This window comes from Silene latifolia, chromosome 9 (genome assembly GCF_048544455.1).
Source record: "Silene latifolia isolate original U9 population chromosome 9, ASM4854445v1, whole genome shotgun sequence".
NCBI classification, from domain to species: Eukaryota; Viridiplantae; Streptophyta; class Magnoliopsida; order Caryophyllales; family Caryophyllaceae; genus Silene; species Silene latifolia.
Genome location: NC_133534.1, coordinates 203582333 through 203600988, shown reverse-complemented (window position 1 = coordinate 203600988; position 18656 = coordinate 203582333). Strand labels below are relative to the sequence as shown.

Sequence of the window (18656 nt, the reverse complement as noted above, 5' to 3'; positions counted from 1 at the left end):
GTAGGATATGGAATCGTTTATAGTGTGAGCAAGCAATGCCCTTTTACTTATAGGATGGTGCACGCCTACTTCTACTTGTAATGGTACCAATGATTATGAAGAATCGGTGTTGCTACTCTTTCTTCCCACAAATCCACTGAGTCGAAAAGATGCTGAAAATCAAGGAAGCAAGAATACAGTAATAAAAAAATATAGAGGGCAGATTTGACGGATTCGAGTTATGGGGGACAGGTATCGAACCATAAGAGGAGTAAGTTAAGATTACTAAGTGGTTTCTTTTCGCACCTATGCTATAGTATAATTTTGATTCTTCTTTTTCCATTTTTGGACAGGAATTAAATTGTGGGAACAGGTCCCATTTCCCATTTGCTTCTGACTTGATACTAAATGCTCTTCCTTCCTTTGGGGATTCTGTGATTGAAAATTTCTTCAAGTGTTGTTAAACTTCTGTTCATGCTTACTTAATGGACCATTCTTCCTCTTCTGAGTTTCATTCTTCTTAAACTCTTGTGCATCTTAATTGTTAATGGGTCATTATTACGGGAGTAATGAAGACTAAAATAATTAGAAATGGGAGGAGATACAATTAATGGACACTAGGGCAAAAATAGGAGGTAATGCATTATTTAGAGGGAGGTGGATAACTATTACTCCTTTAGGAAAATGAAAGGGCGCCACCCGGTGACACCCAATTTGGGCGCCACCCTCTCACATGGGGTGAGTGGGGGCCCCTTCAATTAAAAAGGGTTGTGAGAGGGTGGCACCCAATTTGTGCGTCACCCGGTGGCGCCCTATCACTTTAATAGAAGGAATAATCTCTCTTTCCACGCACCACTAACCGTCAATCTTCTCTCATTTCTTCCTATTTTAGCCTCGATTACTCCATTAATATTTACTCTCATTCCAAATGAGCTTTAACTCTTCTAAGAGTTCTAATACTCGTTCATCTATTCTTTTTAAACTACAATCGTTAACTCATATATACAAAAAGATACGTAGTATAGTACTCACAATTAATTAATTAACTAGTTTTAGTAAATTGTAACTTTTTTTATTTACATGTCTTTTTTTATTATATATTTATTTGTACCTATTTTATTACTTTTTATACTATTTTTACAATAATTTGTACTTGATCTCCCAAAAAGCATGATGACCGGCCGTCCAAGGCCCCGCGGAGGGCCTAGGCTGGAGATGGTGGTGGTGGAATGTATTACGGTGTTTTGGGGTTTTCTTTTTCTTTAAATCTAGTACATTAGCTTTTTGAAAGGAAGGGTATGTAAATGAAAATAAATTGGCAAAAAGTAATGTAATAAGTAAAAAAACTTACTGCGAAAATAAATTCTAAAAAAATTTTCATAACAAAAGTACGTTAAACTAAAAAAAATACGTGAAGTGAATAAAATGGTGGTTAAAATATTGACTAACAAAACGTGAATAACAGGAAGAAGAATATATAGTTGGTAGATTATATAGGTGGGAAAGAGTAGGGGAGTATCTAATGCATAAAAAAAAATACAAATTCTCATTATAGACGGACACTATCTGTCTATATATATCTGTCTATATATATAGACGGATACCATTTCCCCTCACAAAATACCCATTTGCCATAAAGTGGGAAACACATGGGGTGCCCCACCTTGTCCCCCTACCCATTTTATTAGAGGTCTTTACCCGTCTACTCGCCCCACCCGTCTATACCAAGACCTATTGTAAAAAAAAAACTAGTTGACGGCGTTTGATCCAGTGGGATCATAACAGCATTTAATGGAAGATTCTCGTTGGAAACATGCTTGAAATGCAAAGGAAGATGGACCAACGTATTTAATGTATTGAGCCGGCATCCTAGCAGTTGAAGTTCTAATTAAGAGGACCACGAGAATGACTGCTCAGCCCTCGGAAATCTCTAGCCCATGTATCATAGATTGGGTGTGAATATGTGATCTTTTCACATCTGATCTCAAGTATCATTTATTACTTTAATTCTGCTTTACTACGGATGACCATGAATCTTGTTTCGTAGCACTTTAATTGTGTAGCCCAAACACACTAATCAAACAAAATGTCTCTACCAATTAACCAAGTTTGGTATGATGGTTGCTCGTCTCAATCCTAATGATGAGATTAATCGGGGGTCGATTCCTACAATCTTACTCATGGAATGAAGTAAATTTCTTAACTAACTATTTACTTCTTTGTGAGAGCACCTCCGGCTGGGGATTACTCATTATTATCAAAAATAAACACCTCATTTTACAACAAAAAATGTCTCAATTCGCCTTATAAAACCTAAATCACATATTGACATCGTGTTACTAGTCGTCAAAACAGGAGTGATGTGGTGTCGGATAAAACATCTTTGGTGATCGTAGAGAGTTGAGAATTTGGGGTTGATTGCTGGAGTGACAATAATAGTTCAGTTCAGCTCTATTAAATTCAATTCAGTTTAATTCAATTCAGACAGTTTTAATCCAAAAAAACAGGGCTTTAAATAATATGAGACGTGCTAACTCCAACATGCATATCACTAAATCCAACACTTTTTTCGCATTTACCCCTCTCATTTCTCACACACAAAAAGAGGACAAATAATCACAACCCAAGAAATCCCAATAATCAAAACCCTAAAAATTCCACCGCCCACCCGCCATAGTCACCACCCCATAAACTAGTCGTCAGAGCGGAATATTATCAGGTCTTCGGCTATGGAGGGACGACAATATACGTAAAGATGATGTTCGCGAATGTTGAGGAACATAGAAAGAGGAAAAAGATAAGATTGTTGGATCCGCGGTAGGTATGAGAGTAATAGAAACTGTATTAATAAAATAACAATAATAACAACAATAATAAGAGTAACAATAATAAAAAGGATTAATTGATAACAATACTCTGAACTATGAGGTTGTCGCTTAAAATACTTTGAACTCTTGTTTAACAACAAATATGCCCAACAATAACCCACCTTCACTAATATTATAATAGATTAACTGATGACCTGATAAGCAGGTCACCTTTATCCTTAAACGTAATTTCCCCTCTTTCCCTGTCATTATCACAAACCCTTATTTCCCTTTCATCTCCTTTCATCTCTTTTCCTCTCTTTTCCACCATTGACGCCTGACCTTCTTCCACACACCATTTTCGAGTTTTCTTCATTGATGGCGAAAACTATTGTTAATCCATCAACGGCTCAGGTAAGTCTCCACTTCTTCTTTTATGGTCATTTTATTTGAATAATCTCAATTATTGAGTTGTTGTTTAATTTTTCAATGTGGTAATTAAATTTCGGCTTTTTATTTCCCCCTTTTTATTAAGGTTTGTTGTAATTGCGATTAATTGATTATATATTGATGCTGGATATAGGATAATGCTTTAGCTGCTGTGACTTCGAAAATTTGGCATGGGGGCAGTTTTAAGATGGAAGAAAAATCTTTGGTTTATCTTGGTAGAATTTTTAGGACAGTGTCTGTTGATCCTGATGAGATGGGTTGGTTTACTTTGGTTGAGGAAGCTGAAAAATGTGGGTTTAAAAGGGGTGTAGATGGTATATTTTTTCTGAATTCAAATGAGGGTTTAAAGAGAGTATTGGACGATAGGGATATGCACAGTTAATGTATACTTTGGCTGAGCTCCAAAGAGTTGTGAATTGCTATATTATACCTGAGAAAGATATTAGTCAATTAATGCATTGGATAGAGGTTATTGATAGTGGTGTTGTTGTTAATAAGTCCACTAAATTAATACCTAGGAGAAAGGTGAATGTGAAAAGAACATCTCTTGCCACTGACAAAGTTGTTACTTTTGAAAAGGAGGGACCACCTGTGTCATCTTCCTCATTTATAACTCCGAAAAGGACAACCTTATCTGCTCATAAAACCATATCTCATTTATCTGAAAAAAATCCCAAGAAAACAGTTCTAAAATCTCTCCAAAAGTGCTCAAGACCACCTGTTGAAAAATCTCAGTCAAAACCATTGTCACCGCCTCTTCAAAAATCCCACTCAAAACCAAGGTCATGTGTTGGAAAATCCCAAAAAAATAGTACTCAAACCTCACCCAGATTAGTTTCCAAACAAAATATTGTTGAAAAATCTTATGAGAAAACAACTCCAAATACTAAAGAAATATTCTCTGAGATTCACCAAACAGTGAGTGATCATCCTGAACCATATTTTGATTTCAATGACATTAAAATAGCAGATCTGTTTAATGAATATGAAGAAAATGCTGATAAGGCAACTTTGAATGGTGATGAGGAGTGTACTGATATGAGTGAGGGTGAAGAAGAGGATCCAGGTTATGACCTTGAAGAGGATGTAGGAGAAAGTGATGATAAGGATGAGGAAAGTGAAGAAGATGATGTTCAACTTGAAGATGATTTAAATGACCTTGACTATAATGATGATGAGTTGCATGAAGCAAGAGTGAAATTGTTAGCTTGGAATGCAAATGCCTTAAAAATTGCAAATCAAGTACAACTTGAAGCTGCATCTTGTAAGCTCACTGGACAAGAAACTTTGACTTCACCTAATTGTTCAAAAAAAGCTGATGTACACCTGAGTGATTATGATGAAAGTGGAGATGAGGAAGATACTCCTGGGGAGAGTGATGAAGAGAGTGTCCCTGGAAAAAGGAAGTCTTCTAGTGTCCCTGTAGTGAATGAGAGAACAGACTACTTGAAACTAAAATGGCGTGTGGGAATTAGATTTTCTACCATTGACTTGTTCAAGGAAGCTGTGATTAGGTATGCAGTAGCTCAGGGGATGGATCGTACTTTTGATATAAGTGATAAAGCCAGGGGAAAAAAAACTTTGGGTTAGATGTAAAAAAGGGTGTCCTTTCAAACTATATGGTAGTTGGGACAATAAATCAGCAGCTTTTCTTGTGAAGACAGTTGATCCTCAACACACTTGTCAAAGGACAATGGAAAATAACAGATAACTAAAATCAACTTGGTTAGCAAAATAGTTCCTTGATGTTTTTAAAACTAAACCACATTAGCTAGCCAAAGACATCATAGATACGGTTAGGAGGGCATATAAGGTTATAATTAAGAAAGATCTTGCTTACAAAGTTAAGTACTATACTCATAAAATGCTCCATGGGTCAATGAAAGAACATTACAGTAAGTTAGGGAGTTATGTAGCTGCTCTTAAACAAGGAAACCCAACCAGTGTCTTCACTTTGTATACCAACCCAAATATAACCTCAAATCCTACAGTGTTTCAAAGGTTATTTGTATGTTTTGATGCTTTCAAGCAAGGGTGGCTGCTTAGTTGTAGGAAACTACTATGTGCTGATTCTTGCTTTTTGAAGACTTTTTTGGGAGGTCATTTAATGGCTGTTATTGGAAGAGATGGAAATGAAAAAATGTTTCCAGTAGCTTGGGCAGTTGTTGAGGGTGAGAATAATGAGAGCTATGAGTGGTTTTTTCCAGCAATTGAAAAGCAGCTTGGGAGAAGTAGATGGAGACGGGTGAACCTTCATTTCAGATGAACATCATGTTTGTCATAATCTGTTTTTTAGCTAGTATTATTTGTTGCCTTGGTCTATTTAATTGTTTTAGATGCTAAGTTTGTTTAAATATCAGAGTATTGTGACAAGGATTGCTAAAGAATTCCCTAAAGCAGAACATAAGCATTGTGCTAGGCATATATTTGCCAATTGGCACAAGACCTATAAGGGTGTTGAAATGAAGCTTCTTTTCTGGAATTGTGCAAAGGCATACAATGAGGTTGTTTTTAATGATGCTTTAGATGCTATTAGGGAGGTTGACCATAAGGCTGCTGAAGCTTTCATAGCTTGTAGGCCACATCTCTTTTGTAGGGGATTCATTCAAACTCACACAAAAAATGATGTTATAGTTAACAACATGGCTGAAACATTTAATGCATATATCATTGAGGCTAGATCCAAACATATAATTTACATGCTTGAGGATATTAGGACAGCCTTAATGCAAAGGATACTGGAAAAAAAAACAAGAGATGGAGTCCAGTACCTATGTTGTTTGTCTAAATGTGCAAGCATTACTAGAAGTGGAGAAGGACAAAGTTGCACAATGTAGAGTAGCAGTTTCTACCCCTACAGTATTCCAAGTGGCCCATGGTATAAATGTCTTGACTGTGGATTTGGAGGCAAGGACTTGTACATGTAGAAAATGGGATTTGACGGGTATACCTTGCTTTCATGATGTGGCTGCAATCTTTTATATATTTGCTCTTGTAGAGGATTATGTCAATAAGATGTATAAAAGAGAAGCATATTTGGGAAGTTATAACATGTTCATAAGTCCTTGTCCAGGCCAGAGACATTGGCCAAAGGTAGAGTTGCCACTGAATTCTCCCCCCCATAAAAATAGGACCTGGTAGGCCTAGGAAGAAAAGAAGAAGGGCCCCACATGAAAACCCTAAAAAACCAGGCAAGCTGACTAAGCATGGTATTGAGATGTCTTGCTCTGTTTGTAAGTCAAAATCCCATAATAAAAGAAAGTGCCCTGACAAAGACAAAGAAGTAGCACCTGCTCCAAAGAGGCCAATGGGAAGACCAAGGAAATCAGGTGCAGCAGAGGCAAATGAAGCATCACAAATTGCCTCCGAGGTTCACCATACATCAACAACCCAACGAACAAGGATTGGAAGGGGAGGAAGAGTGATTAAGACTGGTAGAGGTGTTGCTGCAAGAGGGAGAGGAAGGACTGGTGTAAGGGGTGGTGGAGGAAGAGGTGGAAGAGGTGGCAGGGTAAGTACGTCTTTGAATGAATCAATATCTGATAATAATTTTTTCCTAGTTGTAAGTTAAAATCTCATAACAGTTTACCATGTTATCATTGCAGGCCCCTCAAGGATTTAGGGTGCTCATTGATGAATCAGGGAATGCTTATACAAATGTAAATTTACCTATTTGATATTCTATTTTTAGTGCACTTAAACTGGTAAAATATAGAACTGATCTTTCATTGTTATGTTATTAATAGCTTGTGGGTAGTAGTACAGGTCCAAGGAGCATTCTTCTTAGAGAAAATGCTCAACAATCAGTCAATCAGTGAACCAGCAGACCAATTGAAGTTCAGTTGCTTACATGTCAAAGGAGCATCATGTAGTTTAGTTGTTATGTACTCTTAGATATCAAACAAGTTGTTATGTACTGAAGTTGTTAGGATTCACTAGATAACAGACATGATGTTGTGGGAATGTTGTCAGAATGCTATGTTTTGAGTATCTGTTGATATACAGATCTTTTGAATGCTATGAAATGAGACAAGTTGTTTCAAATGAAATAGAATTGCATTCCTTCAAAGAATTATTTCCATACATTATTGCCCAAATACAATCAAACTTTAAACATCCAACTAAATGCAAATATTACCCAAGAAATTATTAATCCAAACATTACAATTTTTTCCCCTTTTGAATGTTTATCTACTTCACCCTTCAACACAATCACTTCTAATCTGAGTTTCTCATTCTTCAATTTCAGTTTCTTCAATTTTTCATCATAATTCTTCAATAAAAAACTCCACTTTAGTTGGCATTGTTCTTGAACCAATTTCCACATGCTTCTGCTCCTCCAATTGAAAAAAACGACAGCCATTATGCTGTACCAAATAGCATCAACAAAAAAATTCATCAAAAACACCCTCCTACAAATCTGAGTACATACAACCAATTAAAATAATTTTAATTTAATTAAACTACTTACCGGCCATAGAGGACACCCATAAAACTTCTTTCCAACATGTGAACCCTTCGTCACCGTCTTCTTAACTGCAGTGAGGTTATGGTAGCAAAAAACGTCACTTTCACTTCTATAACTTGAAGATGATGATGATCGCTGCATTTGAGGGAGAATTTTAAGGGCAAATTGTGTTGTAATGGAGGAGAGAGAGAGAAAAAATCAAATTGAAGTGATGAAAATGAATCAGCGAAGAAGAAGAAGTTGATAATTAGGGAAGAAGAAGTTGATGAATATAAAGGGGAAAGTGGTGGGTCATACGGTATAACCTGTTACAACAGGTTAAAAAAAGACCATTTTTATTCAAAGTGAAGGTGGGTTATTGTTGGGCATATATGTAATTAAACAAGAGTTCAGAGTATTTTAAGCGGCAACCCCAGAGTTCAGAGTATTGTTATCAATTAATCCTAATAAAAATCATAACCATAATAGCACCAAACCAATTTTTTGTCCGTAACTATTTCTTTCTCTAGTTCATTATCAAAACTCACGTTTGTTATAACTATAACTGCTTTTTCAAAAAATCTCGCACAACACCATATCAATTTTTGCCAACTTAAAAGGCAATTTTTTTACTCAATATTAATCATGAATGATCGTTTAGGCCCTGTTCTTTTGGACTTATACTCACTTAACTTAAGTTCACTTCAAATCCTATAAGTTTAGTTCAGTTCAGATCAGATCCTATAAGTTCAGTTCAGATCCTATAAGTTCAGTTCAGTTTAGATCCTATAAGTTCGATTCATTCGATTCTATAAGTTCGATTCGATTCGATTCGATTCGATTCGAGATCCTATAATTTCATTTTTGAAAAGTTATATACAGAGTATACTTTTTAAAAATCGACGCAAGAATATTTGACATTATTAATTATTCGATACATATATACATTATTATTTTTAAACAAAATTATCACTCTTCTCATTATTTTTTATCTTAATATAACCGTAGTATAATGTATGAACAAACCAATGTATTTAAAGCGGAAAAATGTTATTATCTTACCTTGTGTTTTAGAATATATTTTCTTATCAGTGTTTTCTCTTGGTTGTCCACTAATTTCTTGTAATTTTTTTGTTTAATCTCAATAAAAGTTTGCGCTTATTTTTATAATAATAATAATAATAATAATAATAACAATAATAATAATAATAATAATAGTTGCGGTTTTATAAAAAAAATGAAAAGAAATTTATAATAATAAAAATAACAACAAGAACAGGAACAAGAATAAGAACAATAATAACAATAACAATAACAATAACAATAACAATAACAATAACAATAACAATAACAATAACAATAACAATAACAATAACAATAATAATAATAATAATAATAATAATAATAAGTTAAATTAATTTAAGTTAATTTATTCGAATCGTGTAAGTTGAGTTCAGATCTTATAAGTTCAGTTCAGATCCTATAAGTTCAGTTCAGTTCAGATCCTATAAATTCAGTTCAGTTTAGATCTTATACGTTTACTTCAGTTCAGATCAGATCCGTTTCAGTTCAAAAGAACAGGGCCTTAGTGCTAGTAAGGATCGTTATGTTGTAAAATGGAGATTTTCATAATTGATATTTCTAACGGAGAGAAAAGAAATAAAGAGGATTCATACTCTTTTATTTCAATTGAGATCATCTATATTTAATGCTCTCTCATTTCCTTACATTTTTTTTATTAATAATGGTCCAGATTACGTTCCACATTACAAATGATGAAATCTCCTCTTAATACTCTCTCTCTCTCTCTAACCATGTACAATAGAGAGGATGAAACTTACTCCTAGCACTCTCTCATCTAAGAGGCCGTCCTCTCTATTGTCGAGTATGTATAGAACATCCTCTTAGTGGATGTTTACTATTTTCTCTAAAATTAGACGAAGTAGAATATTGGTCCTTGTGCCAATTATCTAATGATATTTTTCCATATGAATTATTTGCATTAAAGAAATTGAAATGTAAATAGATGAATAGATGATGGATAAGAGGATTTTCTCTATTGTGGATAAAAAATATATAAAAAAATGATGAACATAGTGGAAATGAAGGTGGGTCATAGAAAAAAGTGATGTGTCAAAAAAATAAAAAAGGTGAAAGAAAAAAATAAGCGGACCATATCATGCTCTCTATTGCCTGTGGAACATACATGAATCATCCTCTTAGAAATAGAAAGTGCAGCACATCTTCTAAAATTAAAGAAAGTTGAACTTTGGTCATTGTGCAAATATCCACTTATTCTTTTTATGTGAAATGTTGATAAATTATTTTTTAAATTTATAAAAAGTTAGTACAATTTATGGTACAGAGAAAGGGTAAGTGAGTCCTCTCTATTGTGGAAAATTTTATAAGAAGATTTGACGAAGAGGATGTAAATGTTGGAAAATAAGGTGGATGATAGAGAAAATGAGATGACAAAAAAAAAGAGAGATGAGAAGATAAAAATAAGAGGATGATAATCTCCTCTCTATGAGTAACGTCATACTCTTTTCGGCTGAAAAGGGTTAAATTGATCTGAACTTAACAGAGCTAAACTGAACTGAAGTAAGAATGAAGCTGAATTGAAGCTAAATTGAAATATAGCTAATCGATATATATATAACTAAAGGAGGCTTTTTTTTCTAATTATACTATTAGCATTAGAATTAGGAGATAATTAATTATTTACAATTTTTCTATTATAATTAGGAATATAATTTTCCTATTAAAAATTATAATTAATTAATTATTTTACAATTTTCCTATTAGAAATAGGAAATAAATTAACAATTTACTAAGGCTTTTTTTTCCTAATTATAATATTAGAATAAGGAGATAATAATTATTTAAAATTTTTCTATTATAATTAGGAATATAATTTTCCTATTATAAATGAGAATTAATAAATTATTTTACAATTTTATTATTAGAAACAGGAAATAAATTAATTATCTACAATTTATTAATATTAAAAAATGATTCATTAGTATTTGTTCACTTTTTATTAAATTAGAAGGAAAAAAACCTTTGATATATTTATAATATCCAATTTTATAACAACTTCCGATTAAAAAAAAAGAGGTATTATGAGGCTAAAAAGCCCTAGGCCGAACTGGGTTGTGAGAAATGCGCATGCATAATACGTACTACATGGAATTTACTCATGTAAAGAGTAAAATGAACACAGAAATATGCCCCTACGTCTTTTGTTATTGCTAATGTCATATTTAATTATACATAATACAAAGTTTATTTTTCAAATGTCATATGTATTTCTCCTACTAATTTTAAAGTTATTTCCTTCACAATACACTTCAACTTCTATTGATAATTTATTATTATATTATTTACATTCATTTGTCATTATATAAAAGTATATTAATCAATTTTTAAATAAGATATTCACAAATTATTGATAAGTACAAAGTTTGATATCTATTTTTCAAGGAATATTAAAAGATAAAGAAAGTTGCTGCTAATTTGCGAATCGAAATATCATATTATGACAAATGAGTAAATGTTTTGAAAAACTTTATTATGCGATTGTTTTACAATTTAAAGTAAAAATGGTACCAGGAATAATAAAATAGATTTGAATGAGGTTTGAAGGTAAATTAGATACACTTATTATAGAAATATGTAGAAGGTTAAGATTCAATTCAAGCAACGATCAATATTAAAAAAAAAAAGTCATGAAAAACACATAAAAGAGTAAGAGTAGTCTTTCCCTAACATAGTGAAGACCGTCTCACTCTCAAGCTTTTCTTCTGACAAATTTACATGCATAAAAAACGATACTATTCAATTATATGGAGGTAACTAATTATTGTTGATGCTATTTTTTTTTTTTTTTTTTTGTAAATTGAGCACATCATCACTATAATTTAGGGAGAGATACGAATTGAGGAAGGATGAGACATATTCGTCATACAGAATACGATGCTTTAACCACCTTTAGGCAAAAATATAAAAATAAATGAAAAAATTTAAACCTAAAAGGGGGTCACTTACTTGCCAACTCTTCTATAGTTCTCTACTGCATTAATATTCTCATGAAGTTTATATTTATTTCATATTAATAAAAAAAGAATGATTATACTACTTCGTACAATTTGTGATTTATAACTTTTAGCTAACTTATTTGAACTTGCTTAAATTTATATATTTTAAGTGAAAAATATTAATTATAAATATGATAAAGATAAAGTTTGATCTTTAATTTCCTCAGAGATAAAAAAAAACTCAATTTTTATTTTCTTATAATATACTCCCTCATATTCTCTATGTTGTTCCACTTTTATTTTTGAGTAAAATTTAGTGGTATGATGATATGTGGATGTAAATGAAAGTAATAGAGAGATTGTGGGGTCATAAGTTGTTATAACCACAAATAATAGACAAATAGGAAAAGTAGAAGATCTTTGTGAATTTGCCGTTTTAGGAAATGTGGAAGATCTTAGAGAATAGGAGGGAGTACTAATTAAATGTCATAATGTAAAATAGGAAATTACACTTTAATCTACTATTTCAATATGTCGATGATCAACACTCAAAATAGCACAATTGTTATTTAAATAGTGTAAAAAGTCTCAAAATGCTAAAAAAAATGTTCAATCTGTCGTTATCAAACAAAAATTGAGTTTCAGCATTTTTTTTTCATGTTCAACTTAATCTTTACGGGATGTAAAAATGATGAAGTTCAGAAAGTAGCGGTTATTTTTTTGTTAGTTAGATGGACTTTTCAAGAGAGAGATGAAAGCTTTGTATTTTAGACCGTTTTATGTGTGAACTGAAGAGATTAAGTAGTGGGCTTTGGATGCTTCGAGTGGGAATGAGGTTGATTGCGACGAGTTGGTTGACTAAAGTTTTTCTTTACTAGATCTTGAAAGGGGATAATAATTATGAGATAATAAAATTTGAAGAAAAAAGGACAAAAAAAAATGAGATGGATGTAGTAAGATTTATTTATGCAAAATGAAATAAATAGCAAAGTTCGTGTATATATATAATATACAAACTTATTCAGTTTACAAACATAGTACCCAAACACTTTGTTTGAGTATCTGGAATGGAGGTAGGGGGACGAGAAAAAGACTAGGAAGGTTAAGGGGAGAGATAAGAGGGAAGATTGATTCTTAAACTTTTCTTTGTTGAAGGAGAAATAAATTGTCTTCGATAAGGGAGACGAGGATCCATATCATCTAGAGTAAAGATTGGTGTTTCAAGGAGGTGAATGTGATTTATGACTTCTTAGATGTAAAACGTGGCAGAAAGGTAGTGCTAGTGGTAGTGGATTGGAGGTTGTTTCAAGTAGTAAGAACTAATCACAGTGGCTGATGTTTTATTTTGCGGGTAAATTAGTGGGGTGGAGGGAGGGTGCATTTGTGGAGGGTGATGAGTTTAACTAGGATAGTGATAAGAAATAACGTTATTTTTCAGCAAAATATCGTTTGCATTAAAATATATAGGTAACATGAATAATAACAAGAAACATCAAAAGATCATACTGGTAAACTTAATCTTGACCTCATCAATCCAAATTAAAGTAAAATCTTAATTCTAACAAATTGTCGAGAGCAATGATTAGTTTCCATTGGATTGTGGATTTTTCTAGAATTAGGGGTTTAATTTTTCACTTGGTTGGATAAATTTGAGAGAAGTTTCAAAGACAAGGATCGATCTTTCAAGGGATGAGATTGTTTTAGATCATGTGTGCGAATAGGGAAGAAAATAGGGGTCTACGTGAAGGATATTGTTTCAAATGAGAAGATGGGGTGCAAGACTATTGTTATGGGGGGGAAGGAGGGGTGTCATAAGTAGCTCCAGCCACGTAGTATTGCGTTGGAATTTGGTTCACATTCAAAGGTACGTCTATAGTTTGACCGGGAGATATAACATTTAACTACCTGTAAATGTTTTTACGTAAATACCATTTAACCTAACAATGATTAAATTATGTTTGTTATTCTAAAGAAGAAGATTTGTTGTATCATTAAGTAGATTATGCAAAGTAGATATTATTGTTTTTCTTGACCAATTGAAAAACAAACAGGTATTAATGAACAAAATCTAAAAACTCTCAGTCCCAAGTATCATATATATAAACTTCATATTGGTTTTATTTTCCTAAAAAAACAACATTGTCGAGAGCAAGGGTTAGTTTCCATTGGATGCTAGATATTTCTAGAAGTAGGGGTTTAGTTTTTCACTTGGTTGGATAAATTTGAGATAAGTTTCGGAGACAAGGATCGATCTTTCAAGGGATGAGATTATTTCAGATCATGTGTGTGAATAGGGAAGAAAAATAAGGGTCTGTGTGAAAGATTTTGTTTCAAATGAGAAGATGGGGGCAAGACTATTGCTAGAGAGAGAGAGAGAGAGAGAGAGAGAGAGGGTCATAAACAGCCCTAGCCATGTAGTATTGTGTCGGAATTTGGTTCACATTCAAACGTACTTCTATAGTTTGACCGGGAGATATAACATTATAACTACCTCTAAATGTTTTTACATAATTACAATTTGATCCAACAATGATTAAATTATGGTTGTTATTCGAAATAAGAAGATTTGTTGCATCATTAAGTTGATTATGCAGAGTAGATATTATTGTTTTCCTTGACGAATTGAAAAACAAACAGGTATTAATGAAGAAATTCTAAAAACTATCAGTCCAAGTATCATATATATAAACTTCATATTGGTTTTATTTTCCTAAAAAAAGTATTTTATTAATCAAACACTCTTTTATTCTTATATCAATATTCTGTTAACGGAATTATTTGTTGGTTATGCGGCATACATAAAATCTTAGACATGAGCGATGTACTATATGTCTATATTCCATTTTATTGTGAAATTTATCACATATCGATTTAATATCCGTGCAACGCACGGGCAAGAAAACTAGTCTTAACTGAAATGAGCTGAAATTAAATTCAAAAGAACAGAGACTAAGGCTCATGTAAATGGTTTTACCCTATCAAATTGTAAAATCATATAACGAAAGACCTTAGTCCCCTTATTGTGGAAAGTGGTGATTGTTGGAAATTATTTTAGTGGGTATTGAGAATGTAATACTACGGTTTTATGAGTCTATGGGTACTCTATCGAGTGGGGCTTACTCTGTCGAGTAAGTAGTTTTTGACTCAAAACAGTAGTCTGCCTGTAGGGTACTCGATCGAGTAAGTTGGGTACTCGATTGAGTAGGGGGCACTCGATCGAGTAAGTGCCATACTCGATCGAGTAAGTGTGTTTTACGGGTTTGTTTTGACGGGTTTTGCTAATAACGCGAGATTAATATAAAAGGCTTTCATCATTTTCTTTAATCACTTTTCACCTTTCTAAACCTTTAAAAAGAAAACGAAATTACGTAGTTCTCTCTCGTCGCGTTGTTGGCAAATCCTAATGGCTAGAGTCGTCGGATCGTTAAGTTCTTTACGCCGTTGAGACCGTCGTATTGTGGGTAAGCTCCTAGTATGATTTTTATATTATTTCATTGAGTTTGGTTAAAACCCTAATTGGGTAGATTTGGGGATTTGGGGGTTTTTATGATTGTATGATTAAGGTAGTATTTGTATGAATGTATGTGTAGGAGGAGGGTTCGTAAAAGAGAGGTTTTGAGACAGCTGCTAGATCGTTTGATTCTGTGATCGCTGTTCCAGGTATGGTTTCCCTACTCAGTATTAGTTACATAATGTGTGGTGATTGTGCTGTAGTTAGTGATTATTGGTTGATTCAGACGGTTGTGATTTCATATTGTTGATTGATTCAGACGGTTGTTGATTTTATATTGTGATTACTGTTTAATTGTCTGTGATCTTCGGGGTACGTCTCTAGCTGAGTGGGGTCACTTGCGGGAGTGGCTTCACGCCCTTGATTCGCCTTCTGTGGAACCCGCCACAGAAGAGATGTGCACATTAATGAACATGGGTTTATCGCTCAATGGAGATGAGCGGGGCTTAGGTGGGAACGGCTGCGGTCCCCCACTGGCGGCGAGGAGTATCTGTTGCGATAGGTACTCTGGCAAGGCTACACACTTTAGTGTGTAGTCAGTTATGAGGTGATTGGAGATGGAGACTGGGATTGTGTGTGAGCTGTTTGTATGATTGTTTCAGTGTGACTTTGATTGTGTAACTAGTACTGACCCCGTTTAATGTTTTAAAAACTATGGTGATCCATTCGGGGATGGTGAGCAGTTATTGAGCAGGTATGATATGACGCGTATGGGATAGTTGGGATGAGTCATCACGTGGCAGTTAGAAGTCTTTCGCTGTGTCAGACGATGTTTTATAGCTTTGATAGTTTTATCGATGAGAGACGTCGAGAACCTTGTATTTCAGTTTAACTGTTTTGGTTTTGATCATGTAATCACTTTAAACTATATTGTTATTTAAATTATGTTTCTTCATTGTCATTTGATTATCATTGCCTCGGGTAACCGAGATGGTAACGTTCTTATACCTTAAGTGGTCTTGGTAAGGCACTTGGAGTATGAGGGTGTCACAGAGAATAAGCTTCCACTAATATGAGTTCCACATGTAAAGATCTCACATTGGAGAATTAGAGAAGAACATTCCACTATATAAGGCCTACTCCCTCTATTGCCAACTGGTTTTAGAGTGGAACCTCCTGAGGCTTATGAAGCAGACTCTCTCTCCTCCAGTTCGGGTGCAACCCAGACCTGTTTACATGATTTAACAGTGGGAGTTTTTAGGTAACTAATCACTTGGTTTTACAGTAATGTTTATGTAAAACGATTTTATATAAGAATTGTTGCCTCTTTATTGTGCATGTTCTAACGGTTAAATGTTTGATGAGTTGGAAAACGAATAATGATTTAATATTGTTGTATTAGAGGAAACAAAAAGAAATGAAGAGGATTCATACCCTTTTATATTACTAAAAATCGTGTTTTGAAAGAAATATTATAAAAATGCAAGACTTTTAAAAACATAGGATTTTAAAAATGAAAGGTAGAAATGGGGAAATTAAGAATGAGTTAGCTCTACTTAATAGTTAATACTCACAAAAACAACTTATGAATGTCAACATAGTGAGTACTTGGAGTAATGCACCAAAGCTTCCGTGAAAGGCATGGCATTTATTCTCTATGTTCTTTAATTTGTCCATTGTTCTTATCTCACAAATTTTCATATATCACTCGTTATAAATTGTGACAGAAAAATATGATCAATGTAAGTATTATTTGATAAATAAGAATTATATATTATTATTTTTTATCATAAAATAATCATATTTTATCCGTTATAATTGTGACCCATCATAAAAGAGACAAACTGCTTATCATTCAGGAAGAGCTATAAAATTCGACCAGCTATAAAATTGGCTGTGGAAAAGAACACAAATTCTCATTTGTGACGGCACATATCCGTCACTTTGGAGTGACGGATACCATTTTACCTCACAAAATACCCACTTTTTCTCTCTCTGCAACACTATTCATGTGGTCCCCTTTCTCCACTAACCCATTTTGTTACCATTTTAACTCACAAAATATCCGCCACAAATGGTGACCCGTCACAAGGGAGACCAATTGGGAAAAGAAAGATAAGTAAAGATACACATGGAAAGCTAAAGTTAGTAGAAAGGTAAATAGTTTATGAGCTTACAAAAAGCCAACGTCAAAAACTTGACTTTTTGTCAGAATAATGGTTGGCAGTTATGGGGGAGAAGTTAAATTTTGGTAGTTTCATGAAAAATAAGGTTAAGCCATAGGCCGATCATTAGTGTGGGTCGGCCTTGCTAATCCGGACCCGGCCAACGACCTATGTATGAACCTGGCCCGCATAGCTCATGCATGGACCCGACCCGACTCATGTATACCTCCTGAACGGGTTCGGGTCAAATTCTTGAGACCCGGTCCGGCACACAACCCGCCCCCAGACTAGGTGCAACTATTCAACGACTCATTCAATTTGATTTGACTTTTTTTTTTTCCTTTTTTATCACTTATTTCCTAACAATTAGTCTCCTATGTAATAGATGTATCCGTTATGTCAATGAAACGGGTCAAGTTGATATCATTTAAGAAGAATTTGGTTGGGTATAATTTTGAAAAATTAAATAATTTTAAAAAGGGTAACAAATTAAAAAAATATTCTTTTCTATATTCTTTTCTAAAATTGCGCTGGGATTTCAATTGACCCAAATCAAACGACGCTTTCCTTTCTCTTTTCACTTTTCTCCCTTCTCTCTCCAGTTCATAAACCCTAACCTTTTTCTTCCCCAAAAAATTGTTGCAGATCCGAAAAATTGTGTCTAATTTTCCAGAAATGAAGCGCGGGAAAAGGGTAGCAAGAAAGGGCATGGGGGAAGCAGTTTCTATTGATGTTGAAGGTATGATTTAGTAATTTAATAGTACTAATTGATTTGTATATAGTTTCATAATCCTTAATATTGTTGGCCGTCTTTTTGTTTTAAGGAGACGAAATTCCAACAAAAGTAGTTACAAATAAGAATAAGAGGAAAACTACATGTAGATCTAATGTAGAGGATGAAGTAGTGGAACAACCACGATCGTCTAGTATGTTTACTGTTCAAGTTTGTCAATTGAATTTTGATTTTGCTAATTTTTTTTTTTTTGGAACAAGTATAAAAATGCATGTCATTGTTTGTTAACCCATTGTATCTTACCCAGTAAGGTAATCTTGGAAGTCCGATTATGAAGAAAGGAAGAACCTTAGAAACTGAAGAAGAGGCGGTAGATGCCGAGGTAGTAGAAGATGGGGAAGCCGTAGAAGAAGAGAGGGTACCAATGCAAAATGACCCGACATCTAGTGCGGTTATTACGACAAGTGAAGATGTGGTTCCTGCTCGAAAAGCTAGACAAGCTCCGGTGAACTGGAGACGAGATGGTAAGATGGTGGTATCTACGGACGGAGCTCTGATCAAGTAAGTGGACTATTTATTGTGTTTAA

At 33.8% G+C, this 18656-nt stretch overlaps 1 protein-coding gene across 1 annotated transcript; it reads left to right on the top strand.

The window, feature by feature from the left end:
* Positions 1-5100: 5100 nt before the first annotated feature.
* Positions 5101-7054, top strand: LOC141602128 (uncharacterized). Its single transcript, XM_074422440.1, has 6 exons — positions 5101-5481; positions 5597-5810; positions 6034-6279; positions 6368-6747; positions 6842-6895; positions 6983-7054. Exons 1-6 carry the CDS (start codon positions 5101-5103, stop codon positions 7052-7054), a joined length of 1347 nt encoding a protein of 448 aa, XP_074278541.1.
* Positions 7055-18656: the final 11602 nt, after the last annotated feature.